At 41.9% G+C, this 22,477-nt stretch overlaps 6 protein-coding genes across 6 annotated transcripts; 3 read left to right on the top strand and 3 right to left on the bottom strand.

Moving 5' to 3' along the window:
• Positions 1-2,638: 2,638 nt before the first annotated feature.
• On the bottom strand, positions 2,639-3,546 carry EAF02_007663 (uncharacterized protein; the record flags this gene model as incomplete). Its single annotated transcript, XM_038903711.1, has 2 exons — positions 2,639-3,332; positions 3,386-3,546. 2 exons carry the CDS (start codon positions 3,544-3,546, stop codon positions 2,639-2,641), a joined length of 855 nt encoding a protein of 284 aa, XP_038756525.1.
• A 2,681-nt stretch (positions 3,547-6,227) lies between these two features.
• EAF02_007662 (uncharacterized protein) lies at positions 6,228-10,063 on the bottom strand (the record flags this gene model as incomplete). Its single annotated transcript, XM_038903710.1, has 6 exons — positions 6,228-6,615; positions 6,679-6,914; positions 6,974-7,356; positions 7,437-7,647; positions 8,154-9,686; positions 10,048-10,063. The coding sequence occupies 2 exons, from the start codon at positions 10,061-10,063 to the stop codon at positions 8,161-8,163; spliced, it is 1,542 nt and encodes a 513-aa protein (XP_038756524.1). The 3' UTR covers positions 6,228-6,615; positions 6,679-6,914; positions 6,974-7,356; positions 7,437-7,647; positions 8,154-8,160.
• Positions 10,064-10,716: 653 nt separating this feature from the next.
• Positions 10,717-11,105, bottom strand: EAF02_007661 (uncharacterized protein; the record flags this gene model as incomplete). The annotated part of the gene is made up of 2 exons (XM_038903709.1): positions 10,717-10,771; positions 10,939-11,105. 2 exons carry the CDS (start codon positions 11,103-11,105, stop codon positions 10,717-10,719), a joined length of 222 nt encoding a protein of 73 aa, XP_038756523.1.
• A 1,063-nt stretch (positions 11,106-12,168) lies between these two features.
• On the top strand, positions 12,169-12,585 carry EAF02_007660 (uncharacterized protein; the record flags this gene model as incomplete). The annotated part of the gene is made up of 1 exon (XM_038903708.1): positions 12,169-12,585. One exon carries the CDS (start codon positions 12,169-12,171, stop codon positions 12,583-12,585), a length of 417 nt encoding a protein of 138 aa, XP_038756522.1.
• A 385-nt stretch (positions 12,586-12,970) lies between these two features.
• EAF02_007659 (uncharacterized protein) lies at positions 12,971-15,001 on the top strand (the record flags this gene model as incomplete). Its single annotated transcript, XM_038903707.1, has 1 exon — positions 12,971-15,001. One exon carries the CDS (start codon positions 12,971-12,973, stop codon positions 14,999-15,001), a length of 2,031 nt encoding a protein of 676 aa, XP_038756521.1.
• A 4,524-nt stretch (positions 15,002-19,525) lies between these two features.
• EAF02_007658 (uncharacterized protein) lies at positions 19,526-22,164 on the top strand. Its single transcript, XM_038903706.1, has 3 exons — positions 19,526-20,410; positions 20,486-20,991; positions 21,045-22,164. Exons 2-3 carry the CDS (start codon positions 20,555-20,557, stop codon positions 21,712-21,714), a joined length of 1,107 nt encoding a protein of 368 aa, XP_038756520.1. The 5' UTR covers positions 19,526-20,410; positions 20,486-20,554; the 3' UTR covers positions 21,715-22,164.
• Positions 22,165-22,477: the final 313 nt, after the last annotated feature.

Below are 22,477 nucleotides of genomic sequence, written 5' to 3'. Positions count from 1 at the left end.
CACTCCACTTCACCAGCATTCACTTCGCTTGACGTCACCCTCTCACCGCCCAACCTCATCCTGATTCATTCTCGAGAAGTTTTGTTGCATATCTATAAAAGTCAGATCTCACGATAGTTGTCAAAAAGACGCCTTCCTACCAAAATGAAAAGCTTCATTTTTATTTCCCTATTACCTTGAATTCTCTATTGATGAGGAGAACAACTTTGAGCTTCCCTACCAGAGATTTGGATCTGATATCATGAGACTCTCTTATAGCCAACTTCACTCGATACATACATCTATATACCCGAGCTTCGCTTCTCTACCGACTAATAAAAGTCATGCGTTTGTCCACTTGAAAAAGTTTTGTTGCATATCTACAAAAGTAAGATCTCACGATAGTTTCCAAAAGAAGCCTTCCCGCCAAACTTTAAAGCTTCAATTTCTCTTTTCATGAATTTGGGTTCAAGAGGGGATTAACTTTCAAACCCGTAGATCTCAATCATCAAATATCAAAAGCCAGAAGGCACCTCGTCGCCGACTACTCATTGCTTATTAATGAGCTTCATCTTCTCCATATCTACTAGGCACCGACTATCTCAACATTCACTTAAACTCCAGCCAATAGATTCTCATTCATCCTTACAGAAAAGTTTTGTTGCACATCTACAAAAAATAGATCTCACGATAGTTGTCCAAAGAGGCCTCTCCACCCAAACGAAAAGCTTCACTTCCAATCCCTACGAATCTGGGTTCAAGAGGAGATCAATTTTCCAACCCCATACCTCTCAATTACCAAATTCCCAAAAGCTGAAAGTCCCCTCGTCGTCCCCCACCACTTATTATTCTCCAGCAGCAAGCTTCACTTCTCCGTCTCGAGATTCACTTCAACTCCGACCTATAGATAGATACCCTCCCTGCCTATTCATTCTAAATGCAAAAAACTTTTGTTGCGCATCTACAAATATCAGATCTCGCGATACTTTCCCAAAACCCGCTTTCTACCAAAATGAAAAGCTTCATTTTTTTGAGATTTGGATCGTCGAGATCGAATTTCCCTTCCATGGGGAGATCAAGATTGAATTGGGATTTTTATTGATCCTTTGAGTATTTATATAGGGATAGGTAGGTAGGTACGAGTATTCACTTCAAACTTCACTCTTCTCACGCTTCACTTTATTCTGACTAATGGTCACCCCTCAATCTCCCAAGATAAATTTTGTTGCATATCGCAATTTCACTTTTCTTTTCGAGGAAGAAAGTGGTGATGCTTATTACTCATTCCATCAAAACAATACCTAGGAGGTATGTTCAGAGCTCACGGGTCTTCTGGAAAAGTTCCATGTTTGAAATGATGAGGAGAATAAAGCATCCATTGGGCAAGAGGATACAATTGATCAAACTTATCGCCGTCGCTACTCTTATCCCATATTCTAGTGATGACATAGATGTCGGTGTTAGCACACGTTGTTACTATCAGCCTATCGAGTTTCTTAGATTTCCTCGAGAAATATTTGGTTGCACGTCTACCTAGGTAGGTAGGTTGGTAGTTCATCTTTGGATTTCCACGCAAGGGAAATCCTCGAAGTCTATAGAAGGTGTGTCATAAGCTCAGATTCAAGATTGTGAGAGGTAGAAAATGAGGAAAATAAACGGTGAGAAAAAGAGGAGCTAGAATATTCTGCATAGATAGAAACTCATCACAGGAAATTCGCATCACGGCCATAAATCAAAGGATGTATCCAAGTTTAACAAAATTTCTACATTATTCAGATAAAAATTTGATAGGAATCTATGTCATTTATATCATCTCATCCCAAGTTTCCGCTCTAAACTCCTTGTTTTAGACACTACCAGAAAATAGAAGAACAGCGACTGTGTGTCTGACTTTGAGAGTTAATAGGTCTGTGAAAAAGAATCTAACATGTTCTTGGTTCCGTAATGCGATGAGTCTATCCTCCCCTTGTTTCTTTTTGGGCAAGATCAACTGCGTTCAATAACGGACGTCTTGATGTATATCTGATGCGACGCGAAACCAAATAAACAATGTATAGCATCAAGTGGACATGAATTGAGAAGCGATCTGAGCATCCAAATAACATGATTGTCCTCCAAGAATATGCAACGAGACGTTGGTAGTTGTGTAAAGGTCAGTGATGATAATCCTCGGCGGCCTTTGATATTTGGTATCTTGTTGCCCCCTCCTGATACCATAGGAATACTTCCAGCTTTGGAGACGTCACAAGCATCCATCCTGAGCTCCCAGCCGGTGCAATAAATCAGAATGAAGGTATGTAGCTTGGTGTCAGGGTATGCGGTAAACTGGACTGATAGAATGGATAGAAGCTTTGAGTGCTTGGAATGGATTTAAAACTTTGAAATATTCGAATATTCGAATTAGGACCAGGATCTAGTAGCTCGAATTGTTGAACTGCACTTTGGACTATTGGAAACCTAGTTAAAAACTCTGTCTTTGGATAACTACACAGTTGAATATTCAAGTAGGTAATTGTGGTTGAAGATTTTCGGTATGAAACCCACACGTAATTATAAGACGCTTCTAGTTTACTTCACGCAAAACAATGTCGTAACTGAAACATCGAAGGCTTAAACACGTTAAAAGGCTGTCGATTTTCTAATTCTCAATCGCTGTTGGCTAGTAGTAAGATCCCGAATACCCATCCGTTGTTCCATAGTCTAGATTCTGACGGTCTGGTGTTCCTGGCGAGAAGGAGATATTCGGCGGATTGTCCAAGTTAGACATCTCATTATGCTCAAAACTTTGATGAAAAGCAAGAGATCCATTAACATCAGTTGACTGAGAACTTGAGGTTTGCATTGGATCTGAAACGAAATATGATTGATCGAAATTCTGTAAATCGACCATTCCTGAATTTGGATTCAAATTGGAAGACTGGTTCCAGCTTCCCGTCTCTATATGCGGACCATTCATATAATCGTAGAATGGGATTTGGTCTGGCGTATTTGTCGGAACTTGTGGTACAGGTCGGAAATCCAATTCATTTGGGTCCATTTCTTGCTCGCCGTGTGATCCAGAGACAGAGGCAGGTATTGCACTGCTCAAGACTCCCTGGTAAGGAGGCTTAGAACTGAATGGATCCGAGTTTGTGATATCAAACGTGGGCATATAAGTCATATTCTCTTCTTGTGAATTCTGTTCAGATGCTTGATGATGTGCTTCGTTCGATACTGTGCTCGAGTAGTTTTGAGAGGAAGGAATGGAAGAAAGTCGACCCGCCGAGGTTTTTTGATCTGTATAGAAAGATGCAGGGATGTCGTCGGGTACAGATAGCCTATCCGGAGACGTAAGTGTCACCATCCTATGCTTTCTTTGGAAAGTGACGTATTAGCAGCTTTCATATAAAATTGATGCAGAACCTACCCTTCAAAGGTATAGATACAATCCACTGGTGGATATCTCCTCGAACAATGCCTACACGGTTGTTCCCTACTGCATTTTTGCTTTCTTTTCTGACACTGTAAACACGCAGTCGGCGTCCTTGACCTTGCTGTTCGCTTTGATGCTTCATCTGATTTCTGCATGTCTTCGGTTAGGCTTTCCTGTTACATGACTCTGGTTCAATCTTCATTTCCTCGTGGGAATTCGACTTTTTATGTCTTACGAAAGTTACAATCGGCTGATAGGGCTGAGAGTACATTCGGTACATGGTAATGTACAGTTTCGGTGATTTGACGAAATCGGTTAGAGTTGGCGCAAAGAATGCATGGTAATGCTTGTAAGCCAAGTGAGGTGTCGTCGAAATGGGGTGAAGGATTTGGAGCTTCGTTGAATGGACGAATGAGCATAACATGGCGTAGATTTTGCTTTAGCAATACTATGATGAGCCTATGGAAAATTCCTTTTGGTATGTGTAAATAGTTTCAGCATCTTGGCAGACACCAAGAGATATTTTTATCTTCAAACCTCATACTTGGTACGAAAGGTAAGGAATTGAACAAATGTTTCAGTCGTACCTATTGGTCCAAAACTGCCAAAACTTTTATTCTGCATCATTTGGTGAACAGGCCATCCATGCAAATCAATTTTCCGCCTGAAAATGGGTAACGTATCATATTCTAACAGCGGATAATACCCAGATTCGAACACATGCCACAACATATTTCTGTGAATCACAAGAAACTAAACGATAGATTAACCAATGATAAGTGAAGCGTTTCTTCTTTGCATTTTCGTTAATGCTTCTGTGTCATAAATGCGCAAGGCACTTGCCGTTCCAGTCAATTTCAGTCATATAATCATCAAGACTCACCGCACCTCTAGAAATTATCTCTTCACTCTATTAGAATCGGAATTTATTGCCAACATAATCGGAGAATTTCGAGGCTTATAGACTGCAGGGAGATTATTGGCTAAGTCGTTGTCTTCTCAATGACTCTACTGATAACCCACGAGACGTGGAGAATCAGCAACGGCCAGCCAGTCATCAAGTGAGGTACAGAATAAGATTCGACAGCTCTAGCTGTAATCATTTCTGATACATTTAAGGCTATGAAAGTAAAACATAACCTAAGGGGACAAAAGGACCCGGAATGTTCATGATATCAGATCAGGCACCAGTAAATCGAGAATAGATTCAAATGTCCCCGGTCGGTGAGTTCAACAGAATTGAAAGCAAATCCTCGTCGGCGATAACTTCAAGCTCTCAGATACGATGTGGAGTATAAGCTCTGTTTTGAACATGGTTCAATTCATCCTATGACTGCATCAACATGGAGCTGGCCAGGAGCAGCACCTTGTTCTTTGTATCTGATAGCTGAAAGTATGTGAATCAATTATGTGCACACTTTTCTGGTCTCTCCAAAACCAGCAAGCGGCTCAATTGTCAGTACCGGCGGGATAATTCGGACCCCAACACCTGCGACATTTTACAGCCTTGCTGGAACAAGTGATTTACAGGGGATCCGTATCAGGATTCAAATGCGCAAACATTTCCTGTCTTGATATATTTTAGACCTTTGATCGACAATTTTTGATACTTTGGCCTGCTTATATCCCAAATTGGCGAACGCATTGAGCTGGAAAGTAGGAATATTGAAAGGAATATTGGCTGAGAAGGTATCTATATTTAGACGCGCAATTAAGAACATAACGTGTTTTATCACCGAGTGGATCATATCATCGAATGGATCATTTGAAAATACACCAAAATCAACTATTTTTAAATATTCTTATTTTAATAACCAATCATTATTTCTGAAAATTGAAAGATTTAAAATAATGATAATAATTTAGCTTTTTAGAAATTTAGTTTTAATATAAACATCTTTATTAAATTCGACAAAAATTCGAAAATGTCACGATTTTCGTTACAAAAAAACTATTTCTATAATAATTCTTATAGTGTTTTGAATATTCAAAAAAAAAATTAGATTTTCATAGTACACTTTTAATTAGATTTCATATATTAAATTTTTAAAAAATTCTATCGATAAATAAAGAAAGTGCACGGTTACGCACAGACGAATTTTGTATGTAAATTGAGTGATCCATTCGGTGATATGATCCACTCGATGATAAAACACGTTATATAACTTTAACATATTGAATAGCATGGTATCGATGACGTCTGAATCTTCAATTCTCGATGCTTGACACTTGATGGGTTGATGAACGAAGTAGAGGTATTGTGCTTGTAACTACTAATTATGTCAGTACGAAGTATGGTAAGTCGAAGTGAAAGGGTTTTAGGACATGGTCCACAGCTATCGACAATTTGACTGGGTTCAAATCACGTGAAACGATCCAAGCTCAAGCAAGCTGTCTATGTAACCGATATCCCTACATCTTGTAAGATTACAACCCTCTATCTTGTATACTTTTATTTATTTTTGAAATGATATTCTAAATTCAATACATAATCAATCAATCATTATATTCTATTGAAATTTCAATCAAAAAATATGTTTACTATCTATTTTATGTATAAGAAACAAGACATCAAAAATACTAGTCGTCGGGGAAAAAGAATTTTTAGTCGACGAATTCGTAGAATTTCTTTTTTCTTATTAATTATTGTAATAATTTTGAGATCTTACGATTTCGTAGACTTCAAATTCTTTTTCCCCGACGGCTAATAATAATAATAACAATAATAATATGAGGGCCAGCCCCCTTAAGCCCTCGATCCTCCCTACGCTCGAGTTTAATTTTTGATTAGATTTATTAGATTCATCTAAATTTTTGATTAGTTTTCTATTAAGCTTTTTATATAGATATCAATTTAGATTCTAATTCTTGTTATTCTTTTTATACATAATTTATTAGTTTATTAATACTAGAATAGTAGAATAAAAGTCTCATGGATTCTCGAATGGTTGAGTCCACAAGCGTGAGCTTGCTGACTGCATCGCGGGTCCAAGACCCGCCTGCTTCTTTCAGCACGCGTTTGCATTGCTCCCGTAAGGCATCCACGATACCACTCGAAGGGTCATGGCTGAAGAGATCTAGCAGTACATTTTGTATCGTAAAGCTCGTGGAATGTAGAGATACATCATTCAATAGAAGCAGGCGGTGGGCAACGCGCTTGGGGTTCAACTGCGAGGTTTCCTTGGTTGCATAGCACTCATCAATTATCCACTGAGGGCATCTTTCTGCGGATGATCGATTGTCAGCTTTCACGTAATAATACGGAGAGAAAGGCGGTTGGTATTTACTCGAGGAATCCAATCATAACTAGAATTCTGCTTCAATTGCGCCGTATTATCCAGTCGCTCTTTAACATAAGGAAGGCATATCTTAAGGGTTCTTTGAAAGGAATAATCACAGGTCCATGCAACTAACATCCCGGAAACTGGCTTCAATATTGTGGGCGAACAGTTTATGAATATGGCACCGGAGATGATACTCATGACATGATCTCGAAGCCGTTTCAAGAAGCGATTATCACGATCTACGTAAAGGCATGTATCAGCATCCTAATCGAGTAACATTTGTCGGCTTTGAACATACGAGGAGCTTCGCAGAATGCCCCATTTCCAGCTCCTGCAATTAACTTCAAACACGAGTCTCAGACTTGAATTTCCTTCCACTCTTTGGCCCCGGTGCCCCACCATCGCTCGAATCCTAACTCAAGTTCCATCGCAATGAGTGATGCTAGATGATCCAGATTTCGTGTCATCCGGTGACGAATGACCTTTATTTGGAAGTTGTTCACCCAAACCTCTTCGTCCCAAACAGTGCATTTCGTTTGAAATGTTTCGTTTTGCGTCATATAAACATCAAGGACGTTCTCTGGGAGGCCATATCCCTTTTCAATTTACCGTGGTGGAATCACCACCGTTGGGCCACGATCGATGCTCGGTACGACGAAAAGTATATTCGACTTTTGAGTACTTTGAACGCTGTGAGCATGAACCTCGCGGGGGAAGAAATGTTGCGTGTAAGTTCATGATAAAGAAAGAATGGTTATTACCTTCGAGTATCCTTCAAATGCCCATTTCTGCGTGTCAAAAAGCGATCGAACAGTAGCTCGCATCCAAGTAAGCCACTCAATGCGGAGACCAACCACAGGCTGGGACTTGAGGAACACCAGATCATCTCTGTATGAACATGCGCCGCCAACATAACGAAGCGGTGCTATAATTGACAACGATGCTTTTGCGAAAGTTAAAGTCAGTAACTCCCTACTCACTCTTTAGTCACTGTCCTTGATTTCTTGTGGCAGAGATAAACTTCAGCAAAGACACTGTCAACAACACAAGAAATGGCTCATTTGTCTCGTTGGGCTCTTGCTATAGAGAAAAAATGTCAAATAGAGGCCAGGAGCATCAAGAGGAAGTCCATGCACCAGATTAGATTTCCAAGTTTAGGAAAAGGGAACGGGAAAGCGAACAGTCTCATGCCATCTCGAACGACCTCAATGCAAACATCAACTTTGTCTCCAATGTAGAAGTGTGAAAGCCTGATAGGGCATGGGGATAAATTGCTTTAGGACAGAAATTCCGGTAGTAGACCGTTGAAGGAAATAATAGTAGTGATGTCATTAAATTAGATGCCATTTTGCCATGGCTACCTGTTGAGATCATTGTACAGAACTCTCTCTTGTACATATAAGAAATCATTAATATAATGTAAAACCACCCAAACCTCCTTTCTCTCTTATCCGTGATTTGAAATAAAGAATATATACCTGATAGTTATGTAGTTATTTTAGCTCGTTTAGTAACATCACTACAAGTCTCTAAGACATTCCTTTTTCGGGACAAGACCTTTCTGCTCTCCCCGTTGATACTAATGCTTGAGCAGTCAAATTCGATCCATATGCGAAGCAGAAAGTCAGCTTTGTAACGCTTGTACTCACTCTTGTCACGCACGCGAGCAGCATTACCAAGCTTTAAAAAATCGTCCATTAGTATAGACATCTCAGCGCCACGGTGAAATGTGTTAACCCATTTAATGAGCCCAGCCATATCCGAGACAAACCATTCATCTGTTAGTCTGCTTGAATCTGCGGGGTCGCATAAGAACAGTGCAGAACACCAAGGTCTAATAGCGTCAAACATTCCAATATTGGACGCATGGACACTGTCACCAAGAGCGAACAACTTTTTGGTTAGTCCGCTGTGTCCGTACACATTTTCATTTATTGACATCGCTGCCTTTAACCACTCTTTGAATTCTAACCGAAGAACCTCCGAGTTTGTGTCTTGTCTGACTTGTTGACTACATTGTTGAGCATGCAACGCGGCAAGGTATTCCTCATCCGAGTCCATCTCAAGATATGGTTCGATATGTCCTGGATCTTTGCGAATATCGTCAAGATCCAAGTCGTCTGCAACATCTAGCGGCTCTTCATAGTCGGGCGAGAAAATACCATGGCACACCGGTAGAAGGCTTGGCGTTGCCGGCACAATGTCTTTGTTTAGATATACATCTGCGACTGGTGGTGACCGAGGAACCTGCACCTCAGTCGACCTTTGTGCGTCATGTTCGGTGTATGGTGGTGGTTGCGGTTGCGATTGTGGTGGCAGTGACAGTGGTTTGCTTTTGAGTTCTCGATATTTAACTTGGGCCCAGTCGACTAGCATAATACCTTGTTGAGAGTATGTCTTCCGCATATCAGGTTCGCAGATCCATGAGCCCTTATCACGCAAGCGCTCGTTAACCGTTTTCAAACTTGCACGCGCGTAATCGGAAGGTCTGATATAAACCTTGAAACTTTTCGTAACAGATAAAGATCTGAGTTTCTGCATCAATGTACTCGAGGTAGAGTTGGAAGGTAAAATATTCGCAGATTCCCTCTCCTTTCTCACAACAAATCCTGTAAACTGTAGATCGAATGATAGGACAATGATATGCTCCAGATTACTTATACCGGCTTCGTGGAGGGCAGATGCGTCATGGGAGGACAAATCATCGAGCCCTGATATTGGAAAAGATTTTGAGAAACATTCAAAGTTACCGTGCGGCGGGACGACCAATAACATCTCCATTGAACGATTTTTGCCAGTATGCTTGTGAGTCACCTTCAGGGAGAAATAGACATGAATACGTTTTTCTGAATCGCAGACCACTTTCATAAGAAAATTGGTGTTCTCTTTATTGTCGACTAAGCAAGAACCTAACGAATAAGGATGGCCCTCATCAATCCATTTTATATATACTCTCTCTTGGAGGAGATTCTCTAGCCCAAGCTTTTCGATCGGAACCGCCATACCGTGTACTATAATTGTGATCAGTGATGAACATGATAAGGGACAATTTTCTTGGAGATAAATGATCCCACACTCGATGTGTATCCCACCCACCCAGGCTAATAGAGCAGCCTTGACTCTTTGGTATCAATCGAACCGGAATGATTCAAACAATATCTACTGAGGAACCTAACCACCAATACTATATAGCTGTATCAGGGTTGTTCCCAAACAGTAGATATTGAAGAATACAATCTTTATTCAATACGATGATAGGGTGAAGCAATAATGTAGGAATAGAGATGAATTAAAACAAGATACTGTTTCCACGAATCGAGAAAGAAAGTAGGAATCAGGATAGTTCAAACAGCAGATACTGAGGAACCTAACCACCAATACTGTACATTTATCAGGGTTGTTCCCAAACAGTAAATACTGAGGAACCTAACCACCAATACTGTGCAGCTGTATTAGGGTTGTTCCCAAACAGCAGATACTGAAGAATATAGCCTTTGTATGAAGTGGATGATATTGCAATGATCGATAAAGACGATAGAAGTGGAGAAATGAAGTCGGAGTGGAGACGAATGTAAGCAAGACACTGTTTTCACGAAGCGAAAAAGATGGTGGATTTGGATTTGGTTATATAAATCATGGTCTACGTTTGCCTAAATTCGCCAGAAGCGCAGTAGCTAGTACGCGGGGCTACCGTAGCTAGTGTTATCCATCCATGCAGGTGTAATTGGATTCAATCCCGAAAATCGATATAGAGTCATCGCTGTTCTCTTGTATTTATAGGAAGCCTTCTTTTATACTATACTGAGACCTCTCGATCATAAACTTGTTCTCGATATTGTAGTGGTTACAACGCGCTACCTATGTAATCGTGGTTGGTGGTGTGGCTGAGTATGGTATTCTCGGTGAAATTGGATCTGTGGCTGCTCAACATGTGGCTGCGCGCATCTTGCCGGAAAATTCCCGTTTCCCCACATTCTTCTAGTGAGCTTAAAAGCACGAATCAATACTTCCACAAGAATGACTGATATCAACATTCGTATTCTACCTACTCTTTTCTATATCTGTTCCAGTCTCAATATGATACTTCCACATGACCCTAAATTTGGAGATGTTAGCGAGTGGTTTCCACCAAACAGACTGAAACATTAATCATGATAGTGAGAGAATGTCAATTGCTTCGGACTGCAGTGCAGAGCGCAAAGTCCTGGAAGATTATGCCAAATAAATGTGGGTTGTTTGAGTTCGGATTCTTATTGTACTCACCCTCCTGACATAGGCATCTCTTGCCCATACTTCAAAGTCACGCGTATTTCACAGTACGCTGAGCACCCCTCCTTGCCAGGTACATTTGGAATTGGCTTGGAGCAGTAACCTTTGCTGTTGAGCGTGTTCTTTTTGGGGCAGTTATAGTCGCTGATGTCTACCTTCATATTTTCTGCACTGACTGAGTTGTAAGATGAGGGGCCTGGACCGATATACCACTCCTTTAATAACGAACTTGCTGTCTACGACAGACATCAGATACGAGTTCAAAAGCAACTTTCATCTACCTCAACAACACATTCATCAAAATTCCTTCATGTAAGACTGAATAATAGACTCATCCTTAGCATCAAGGGTATGTCTCGGTTGTGATCGCCAGTACAGCAAGGGGGACACTGATAGACAGCCTTTACAGGCGCCAACATTGTGATGGAAGGGGGTGAGTCGCAGATTCAGGAAGAATATTGCTACTCTAATCCTACAACATGATTTCGAACCTTGATACGCCAAGACGTTATTCGATTCATAAACTCCTTTCTATGAACTCGAACTTTTCCTTGAGCCTCTAAGTTGCGGCACCAAGTTCTAATTTTACACATGCCGAGAATATCAGGGAAGGAAATGGAATGGTTGTAAGGCTATGAAATCGATGTTTGCTATCTGGGTCATTCATCATCGGTGATTGTTGGCTGTGAGTTGCTCTCACAAGGTACCAAGATTGGAAGCTGGACAAACATTTGATGTAGTTAGTGACCATTAAACTTTCCAACACTGATTGCGGAAGTCATGAGGAAAGGACTCGCTTAGAATTCCTACCAATGGGTTTTCTATAGATCTTGGAACTGTGGATGCTGATTTGCCGAATAAAATGGTGGCAGTGCGAAGAAAGTGTCTGCGCCGCATGTGCCCCATACTCCTAGTACCAACTTCAAAATGGTAGCATTGATAACATCGTATGGTTTCTTATGTTGGTGGCACATAACAAAGGACTTTGGGTTAAATGAAGTCTGACTCTCCTCGACCATGCGTATCATAACCTTAATTTCTTTTCTGTCGACATCTCCAGAATCACAACACGATATCGTCCTGATCCAGAGCACTTGCTAGTCAACATTCAACTGAAACCACAACTACCTTCAAAGCTCTACCTCCAGCCTCGTTGTTCATCACTTGGTGTTTTCAACTTTACCTTGGAGTCCTGATATTTGTCAATTTTCACCAGCTTTCACAATGTCGAACGACAGTTATTGCATCAACGACAACAATGATATATCCAGCACTCTCGGCAACCAATCAGCTTGTTACTGGCCTTCTGTTTGGACCGATCCAAATAGCACCGAGTTTGGCAATGTGTCAATTTCCGCGATAAAAGCATGTTGTGGTACTTCCGACCTCTTTGATTATCCGCTCAATGACCAATATAACTGCGTAATCCAGTATTGTCATTTCCCTCCACCAAATGGCGACGACAGGATTATGAGATGCCTCAATGATGTATTCCTCAGTGGCAATTCAAGCATTCAGATTGACCTCTTCTGTACGGGGATGGACAAGATTGAGTCGATGGGAACAATTGTTCGAAGAGGCACAATCAATACGATTCTTTTGATGACGGCAGTGATTGGTTTTGGGAGCTGGGCTCTTTAAAGAAATTTTCACGAATTTCAAGAGATTGTGAAAGTATTTGGTGGGACGATTGATCTTGTTGTGTTATGATGTGGAACTACTGCGGTCTTAGCCTTCTGCAACAATTCTTCCTGTCTCTTGATACGTATATTTGATCGAAATTATGATGACATGAAATCGGATTGATGAGCTATCGAGATTTCTCTACTCTCATCATCTTAAAACCTCAATTCCATTATATTATGGCAAAACAAAGGCGGTGTAGGAAAATCATAATGGACAGCTGACCTGACCATGTTCAAGCCATGGCGTGCAACTGCTCAGCCGTTCGAACGATAACTCCTGTTTTCTTCATGTTATTGCGCATCAAAAGTTTTGAATCTTGCATAGTCCATAAATAGCGGTGATGGAAGTCCTCCCAAAATATTCTTACACACCCCTCGACACCTCCAAGCCTTCAATTCGTCTCCTCCGTCTCCAGCGCAACGAACAAGGTTCAATCAGCGGCTTGTTAGAAAGTTTTTCCCTTGATGATTTGGAGCGTCCTGTCTTTAGGACTTTGTCTTACGTTTGGGGCCCTAAAGTGTTTCCTTATAACATCTTTATCAACGGGTATCCGTTTCCTGTTTTGAGCAGTCTTCACCCATTCTTAGAGATCATCTGTGATGAAGAAAAATTAAAGCAAAGTTGGTGGTGGATTGATTCAATTTGCATTGATCAGAATGTGGGACCAATTGCAGAAGTGGAGCGCAATATCCAGGTCGCTATGATGAGGAGAATTTACGAGAAATCAGATAGGACTATCGGCTGGCTCGGTCTGGGAGACGAGGAGGGCGAGCAAGCAATCAAATTTTTGAAGATATTAGCAAACCAAAAGAAAAGGTTAGATTTGGTTCACCAAAAAAGACTAGCCGGAGACAAAAGAGCGAAAGAGGAAGAGCTAGGGAATGAGTTGAGTGATAGGAGCAAATGGGCTGCATTGGAAAAGTTATTATTGAGACCTTGGTGGACGAGAGTATGGACACTTCAAGAGTATCTTGTTCCACGAAAATTCGTGTTTCAGTGCGGACAAGAGACCATAGATAGACGGAAATTGACTACAGCAATGAGTACGATAGGCTCATGCAGGAGAATTGATGAGACATTGCTGGCTCACAAAGCATTCGAAGCTCCATGGATACGTCGTCGTGTATTTCATTGGTATCAAAGAGGCGCTCCGATACAATTGATAGGATTGATGGGATACATTTCGGATTACAAAGCTTCTGATCCTAGGGATAGAGTTTATTCTGTTCTCGGCTTGGCTGCGGATGGATTCTTGGCTGACCCGCCGAGATATCAAGATAGCTTTGAAGTAGTTTACTCAAATTTGGTCAAAAGTATTGTTGAGAAACACAAGAGTTTGGATATTATCTGCTTCGTGGACCGGTTCCATTGTTTAGAATATTCGCATGGCCAGCCAATACTCCCCTCTTGGGTACCAGATTGGAGAGCTGATGTACAGCCATGGATGGTTCCTGCAATAGCTGCTCAAAGTGGTGCAAAACACGTTGGAAACCTTCGTCCTATAATGTTCTGGTATCCCAAGGGCAACAACTACGATGTTTTTATGGCTGGAAAGAGCAATGTCCCTCTGGAATACAGTTTCTCCACCGATCTGCGGATACTGACCTGCCAAGGAGTCTTCGTAGATCTTGTCGACGGTATTGGCGGCCTCAAGGTAGTCTACACAGACGAAGATAAGACGAACGACGAAATCGCCGAGATATATCAGAGCGTCGAGTCAACAAGCATACATGGAACATCGAAAGCTTCTCAAAGCAACGCCGAGTTACTAACCCAAGCTAAATTGGACCCTGAACAGGCATCTAAATACATGGATCACATCTTTCGCTGCTTGATGCTGAACCGACAAGACCGATATCTTAGTCAGGGTATATCAGCCAAAGAATTTTCGTACTTAGAATTCCAAGCATTTTGTTTTGCGGCAATGACAAGACCAGGTGATGTACATCCTCTGTTTCTCGATTGGTTTGAACGCAATCGGACACTCCGAATTGGTTCCCACTCACTCGAGCAGATATGCAAAGCGACACCACTTTCGAAGCCTGAGTTCTCCACTGATTATGATTTCATGGATATCTCAACCAACGAACAAGGATTCATTTCTCGTTTCAGAGATACCACCAAATGGATGGCGCGAAGACTTATGACCACCAACCAAGGACTCATTGGTATGGTTCCGTGTCGAGCACGGAAAAGCGATCAAGTTTGGATCCTGCTTGGATGTAGTATTCCGTTAATTTTGAGAAAGTGGGAGGATAATGAAGGCTATCAAGTGATTGGAGAATGTTACCTCCCTGGATATATGAGTGGCGAAATTCAGGAAGAAGTCAATAGTGGAATCAGAATGGTCGAGGATATATGCTTGTTATGATAAACGAGATCAACTTTTCCATTAGTCCGGAGCACAATACGTATTTAATAACTTACAAATTTTGAATAGCCAGGCAGTTCATACATCAAGTGTGAGCCATTTTGGTACTAAAATATACGTAAATTCCTCATAAAGTACTTGACTACTAAGAGTTCCGAGTGTGAAATAATGCATGCTGGTATTTGAAGGCCTTAAGGAAAAGCATAAATTCAACTACTCGACGTCCAAGGATTATTAACACGTAAGCGACAGTAGGAAATGGTACTCATTCATGAATTCGAGTACTCAACTCCCATGACCACTTCGCAAATATCTTATGAATTATCCAATCGAACAGTAGAACGCTATCTTATACAAACAAACAGTAAATTGTAAAGACAAGTACGTATATATCGACCACACTCCGCCAATACATTACCACAACACAAAGAACAAGACCCCTCGATTACAAGATACCATTGGAAGTAAGCCCTACAAATTAAGAACAATGCATGACGATCCCAAAACATCCAGCCGACTTCGGTCATTCCACGCCCCTGGACCATGGAATGCGTATGGCAACACAAGCACAAGAATCTATTGTGAAACTCGGTTTGCATGGGGTAAGTTAGTCATGGCACGGGATGACATGCGGGCTTCCGGAAAGAGATTCTTTGGTCCATTGAAGTTTGGTAAGTATACTGCACTAGGATCAAGTAGATAGGGATTGTGATTGTTGAAACCTGGTAGCTGTTTAATGGTCAATTGACATCACTGTTGTTTTTGTTTTTTCTTGTGTGCTGGTCAGATTCATATTGTGCAAATCCCCGATTTATGTTACGCGGTATCAGTTCCCATCCGCTTTATGTTTCTATGTCCATTTATAAATTTCGGATATTACTCTCCTAGTTGTGCTCCGTAACTCCATACGACTCTCACACTCCGTCCGGAGGTTATATCGTCCCGCACGCGCACAGTGCACCATTTCAATGAAATTGGCGCTTTTAGACCTGACATGTGTGATGTATATTCTGTCTAGTGTGTGTAGTGATTTTCGTCTTTGAAAGTTTCGACAAAAGAGTATGAGGAAGTGACAGTTCTTTTGACATGTATGTGCTGGATGAGGAATGGCGTGGTGAAAAGAGTTGTTTCTGCTGCGAGGGACTGGAAACATATTGCAGAGGATTGGTGCTCTTGTTTGTGCAGTAAGATGTATTTTGTACCAGGCGGGTATTCGGTGAGTGGAGAATTCGTATAGCATACAGATTGGATTGAATAATCATGCAAGAAAATAAGGCGAGCCTCATGGAGTGCAATTATCCAGAATCTGCTTTGCTGGCGACAGAAGACTCAATGGAAAATCCCCGAGTCGAATGCAAAGTATCATCCGTCAACGTGTTTACCGTTTCCACAGGACTCCTTCGTCTGAGGGTTGAAGGTACACTGCATTCTGCATTGAGCCTTCGTGGCAAGGATTCCCAAACTTGTTCCTTCTAACGAGTAACACGAGATTCATATTGTATACCGTGCGTTACAGATTCATCGTTGTTAACTTTACCATCTTTCATCCCACGCTGTGCTTGTAGATCAGATGGACCGCTAGGTCAGCCGTGAGAGCATAAGTGGAACTGTGAGTGTCCAATGACAAGGTTCAACTTGATATTTCAAACACACATCCTTTATTTTTAACAGCTGACATCATGTATAGAAGTATTGATGGCGAAAGAAGGTAACCCCAAAACGAGTTCATCTCCCAGTATTTCCGAAATCAAGAGATGTTATGATCAGATGATATGCTCTTCAGAGCCAAAGTAACTCAAGATAGGTATGCACTGTATGCATCTTCACGGCATATCCATTCATCGCATTTGAAATCCAGAGCCCAGGAGCTTTCTGGGTATGACTATTAACCACCTTGGCCAATTGACAGAGGCTCGGATACAAATGACAGCCTGGTAGGTATTGATAGGGTACTGTATCTTTGAGGCTTTGGAAGGTTACCAGAAGGGACAAGCATACAGATGTATCGCCCTGTATCTGTGCTTGTTCCCGTTTGAAGTTTCTCAAGTACCCTTGTGTTTTCTTTGAATTCTCGAAACCATGTGCAAGAACCGGAAAACCAAACCATAACGAATTTGCCCCGTAAATTTATACAACAACCCTCCTTCCTGGCAGTTTTTAGGCTGAATTCCAAAGACTTTGAAAACGGCCAATAGAGTACACAGGGGGATCGATTTTAGGAACAAAGATTGAATAGAGCGGGGTAGTCCCGATGTTACACACGAACCAGCCAGCTATTCATTCTCATCTTCGGCGGCGTACAAATCAAGCTTTTTGGAGATTACTGTAGGAAGGCCATTCAATCCAGCAACCCGGCGAGAGGGACCAATGAATTTCGACAATCACGGTTACCCAATTTTTTACCGGACGAACCCATTTTGAGCCGTCGGGGCTACGGCATTTTGATAAATTGTAATACCGAGATCTGTGGAAAGGAAATCAACTTTTTCATCCTAGATAACCGGAGGGTTTCTTCTAGAATGGGGACGGGGCGTATTTCAACGGCTGTCACTGTTATGTTCTGATCCGTTGAAATTATTCTGTATTCCCTTCAATACACGGAGGCCCTGTTCGTTTCAGTTGCGACACCAAGCTAAAGGAGTAGGAACAAACTGGAGAGCACCATTTTTCCTTATCCACAAAATATCTTGGTGGCCAGCAAGAAAGGAAGAATATGGGCCTCCAAGTCGGATGCATGGCCAATAACCATGTTTCTGGAGATGGAATGGTTTTGCGAGCCCTGTTTAGCTTAGTAGTGGCAGCATCTTTGATCTCGGTTCATCGCGAGTAAGGTAACATATACTAAAGCTAATCGTCCGAATCTCCATAATGCTGCAAGGACCTTGGCTAACCAAAATTCTATCAGGATGCTGAAATTGCAAGTTTTGAAAAATTGGAGTTCGTGAGTGTAGGTAATTATGTTCCAGGTGGTGCCTGAAGAATTTTGTTGAGTGAGTGCGGGACGTGGTGCAGAATTGACCAGGCTCTGCTTTCGATAAAGATTCTATTTTCTTCAATTTCTTGTCTAATTCAGGCCTCAGGGATGCCGAACACTGCATGTGAGAGTGACTAGACAGCATTCTTCTTGGTAGATATATGTTGTGATTATTATCTGGACGCTGCAGACCTTGGTTGTTGGCAATGACCTTCTATGCACCCATTTTTTCTTATTCAAAAAAGGAATAATGCCACTGATTAAGTTCAGTAATGGCCTGATTATTCCCTGCTCTGATAACCTTATGTACCAAATTAAACTTCGTTGATCGTTTGATAGTTTTGGGAAAGATCCGTTGCTGGGGTTGCTAGAAGATAGAATACCTCGGCATAAGTTTCCTCTTCAAGCAATTTAAACTCTGACTCTGTAGAACATGAGCTGAGAGAAAAGGAATCAAGGTATTACACCATCAGAGATGCATACCTCCATGGTAATAGGCAACAAAAGTTACAATAACTGAGTCTGTGAGGCAGCGTGAGCGGCGAGCGCAACAGATCTACATCGTATTGAATCATTTTGGTAGGTTTATGACCTTGGCTCGAATCTCTATAACGAATGATCGAAATCCACGATAACTTTGAGAAGAGAAGAGACAATAAAGAAGCATCAATGACGGGATATGCCCTGAAAGACCTCTCATGTCTCTCCGAGTCTGTTTGTTAGTCGGCCAATTGATAGTGAATATGTATATGTCACCCTCTTCCGTGAAACGTGACACTAAAGCTCCGAAGCGGGAAGAGTACATGCACAGTGAAGATGATGATTTTTCCATTAAGCCTTGAGTAAGGTCACCAGCAGCTACGCTTGCCATCCTCCCAATGGACGTAAGATCCAGGGAGTGGACAAGTAGAAGAACGATCCTCTGGATAGATGGCTTTCTTGCACGACCTTGCGCAACAGATAGAGTGATGATGTACTGGCGGTGTGGTGGTAAAAAGAGATGAGAGAAGAGGGGGAGGAGTAAAATGAGTAGCACCAGAAACAATGGTAGCGGATGGGAGCGAGTAGGTGGATATTGGTTAATGATTAGATGCATTGTGGATGAACAGCTCGGGGGTTTAAGCCATGGATCATAATCGTAATTCCTAGCTTTTTGACACCACCGCCCACCACTACCACCCACCACTACCACCCACCACTACCACCCACCACTGTCTGTGAGTGCATCACCGGCATTGTGTTGGTATCTAGGTACTCGAGGTACTCAAGGTACTCAAGGTACTCTGTATACTTTGCAGCTTTGCTGTATGTCGGAAAGAATTGATTGGGCTAGTCGGTCAACTTTTCCTTGCAATGAACTAGCCCCCAAAACTTCTGTGATTGATTGAGTATGCAAAAGCATCCCGTGAGAATCCATGCAAAAGGCCAATGAAAGTCGGCGAGCGTTTGCGTGGAGTAAGAGTCGTAAGTATGATGACGATGTGAATAGGGATAAACAGTCGATCTCTCTCTCTCTCTCTCTCTCTCTCTCTCTCTCTCTCGTCGAAGCACCTTGGTGTTCCTCTGATATGATCGAGTTGCCATGTTCAAAGGATTTTTCAAAGTATTATATCGTAGAGTCGTGCAGATATGTCATTATCAATTCTAATGCTAATAGTGCATAGTGCACGGATCGAAGAACGGGAACTAGAACTTTAGCGGCACCTTCAACATCCACTCCCAAATGCAACTAAAATGTTACAATCCCGGAGATGTTTCGAACCGTCCAACATCACGGCTGTACCCCTCAAGCCCTGTCAAAGACAAGACCAGAAAAGACCGCAAAAGCTCAAGTTCATTAACCCAGCTGGTTAGGTTTGACCCAAAAAAAAGAATCAACCCCTTGCCTGACACTTTATCCGCATGCTCAAAAACACGGAAGGTCGGGCTTGCTAAATTATGCTGCAATAGAAGTCGTCCGCTAGTCATTCATCGCAATTCAAGACACATCCACCAAACATACCACACCCTATCCCGCAAAGTAGGAGTCTCAGCCAACCAAAAAGCTCTCCATACAGCAGGTCGCACTCTCAATATCACTCACCCGGTTCCTGGGACTTTTCACAGCTTCCTTGAAGCCTCCAGCCATCACCATGCTTCCTATCACTCCAGGGTTGTCCTCCATTGGGGTTTCTATATCTCCCCCCAGCTTTCCCCGCGACTATCAATGGAGAGCTGCTCTTTTTTCCTTTCTATCATTATTGTACTTTGAAGTTACACATATATTAAATTTGGTTCCAACCCTCATTCATGCACTCGCAATCAGATTTCGAACAATCAAACAAATATCTTGTGCTTCGCCCTCCTCGGCCACTCTTATATAGCACCACATCTCTGGTTGAGCAATTACTATCACCATTTCATTTCGCATCTCAAGACATTAATGATACTTAAAGGTAGCAATCCTTCCACATCTCTATCGTCAATTATTAAGCTCTAATGCGTCCAATACTTACTAGTAGCCTATGCAGATACCTCTACCTGACAACACTCAATCGAACGTCTATAATATCACGATATATTTGACAATCTCCCACAATATGTATCATTTAAATCATGATGCGCTACCAATTCACCAGCCATCTGATGGTAGGAGCATCAGCTATGGACGAGAGCCGCTACCCTACCACGACAATGGCGACGACAGGGCGCAAATGCCAAATTTCAATCCTCTCAGGCTTCCTCCCATATCTTCATTGCTATCCTCTTTACCACCGGAACAAGTCGAGGAGGGTCAGGCATTCGAGGGCTCATATCGCCCGCCATCACAAGGACCACGGTCTCCAGTGGCATTGAACAGGCCAATGTACCTACATCAGCAACAACGTAGTCCTCGGGAGCTTGAACGTACTTTCAAGCATTCCCAAAGCCCGCTATCTCCATACTCGACATGTCCACCGACACCCATGTCAGATGCATTCGCGACTAGGGAAGGATCTGTTGCAGCTCATCACCACGGTCCGTTTGCCCCTCCTAGGTATGTTATTTTGGTATCCATTGTCAATGGATGAAGGCTCATTGTACTCCAAGGGCTCCGCCACCACTCCTACCTCAGCCAGAATGTAGATTGGTCGTCATGCAACAGCCGATATCAGCACGAGCTTGTGGATATGGAGACAAGGACCGTCGAATGATAGATCCGCCGCCAATCCTGACACTTGAAGTATTCGATAAGGATACAGGTCAGGCCGTTGATCCGAAAGAGAGAAAGAGAGTCTTGAATAGATTCATGCCGATAGTGCATTGCACACTATGGAATCCCTACACGAATTGCGAAGATGACAAGATCGAGGGAAGCAGTGACCGTAGAAACCAGAGGAGGATGGTAGGAACGATGGTGTGTAATGGATTTAAAGCACTCGATCCTCATGGCGATGAACGATTCTTCTTCACTTTTGCCGATTTGTCTGTTCGATTCCCGGGTGACTATCAATTGATGTTCAGATTAACGTTGATCGACCCAGCTGCAATGGGAAAAGGTCAACGAAACGGGATCATGAGTCCCTTGTTAAGTAATATCTTTAAGGTACACAATGCCAAAGACTTTGAGGGTATGAGACCGAGCTCTGATCTAGCAAAATCTCTTGTCAGCCAAGGCTATCCTAATATCCTCAAGATCAAGAAAGGGAATGCGAAAACAATTGCAATGGCTGGCCAAGGGGACGACGAAGATGATGATGATGAGATGGGAGGAATATAAGTGAGGAACGCACGTGAAGCCAGTTCTAGCTGAGCGCAATGATAAAGACCTCGGGACTCAGCCAAAGTCTAGTGAATGGCTGCTTTGATAGTGAGGGCGAAGATTTACGAGCTTTGATTTTTGCATAGGATTCGTTGTTGATCCTTTGAAAGCGGGAGTTAGCGTCTCAAAATGGTTACTCTTTTGGTGAAGCGATTTGGACAACAGTATGAATTTATGAATTTATGAGGAGCAAGAGCAAGAGCAAGAGCAACAACGTTAGTATTGGGCTGTACTGGTAATTGTACTGGCTGTTTGGTGAAAACTTTGGTATTATGATCAAACTTCACCCCAAGTTTTGCATTCTACAAATTGTTATGTGGCAGTGGAAGATATATCAATGAATATAAATAAATGTTAAACATCGCATATCAGATATCAATTGAAAATGGTATATCAAGATTAGTTTCTATTCTTTACTTTTTTTCTCCTATTCTTCAATTAGCTCTAGCTATTCGTCTTGCTAGGTACCTGCCTATATATCTAAATGGATCTAGGCAACTTCGAATCCATCTTCTCCTACTACTATAGTAATAATAATAAAAGGCTGATTCATCTAGAGATAGCCCTATTTGTTCCATGTTACTCTCCACGTCAACAAAAACCTTGACAACGGGGGTTCAGAAATAGATTTCTAATTATTTGTATATCAAACCACTTCGATGTATGAGTACGTTGATCTAGACGATTCTGAACGCATGATCCACAATATTATATTGATTAG

This window comes from Botrytis sinoallii (genome assembly GCF_014898435.1).
Source record: "Botrytis sinoallii strain Bc 23 chromosome Unknown BSIN_013, whole genome shotgun sequence".
In the NCBI taxonomy this organism is placed as follows: Eukaryota; Fungi; Ascomycota; class Leotiomycetes; order Helotiales; family Sclerotiniaceae; genus Botrytis; species Botrytis sinoallii.
The sequence above is the reverse complement of the archived record's forward strand: the minus strand, read 5'-3'. Positions and strand labels throughout refer to the sequence as shown.

Bases quoted from the DNA above. Each gene is read 5' to 3' on its own strand.
- EAF02_007658 (XM_038903706.1), top strand. From the start codon at position 20,555: ATGTATCATTTAAATCATGATGCGCTACCAATTCACCAGCCATCTGAT. The intron at 20,992-21,044 runs GTATGTTATTTT...TTGTACTCCAAG, and splicing joins GGTCCGTTTGCCCCTCCTAG to GGCTCCGCCACCACTCCTAC.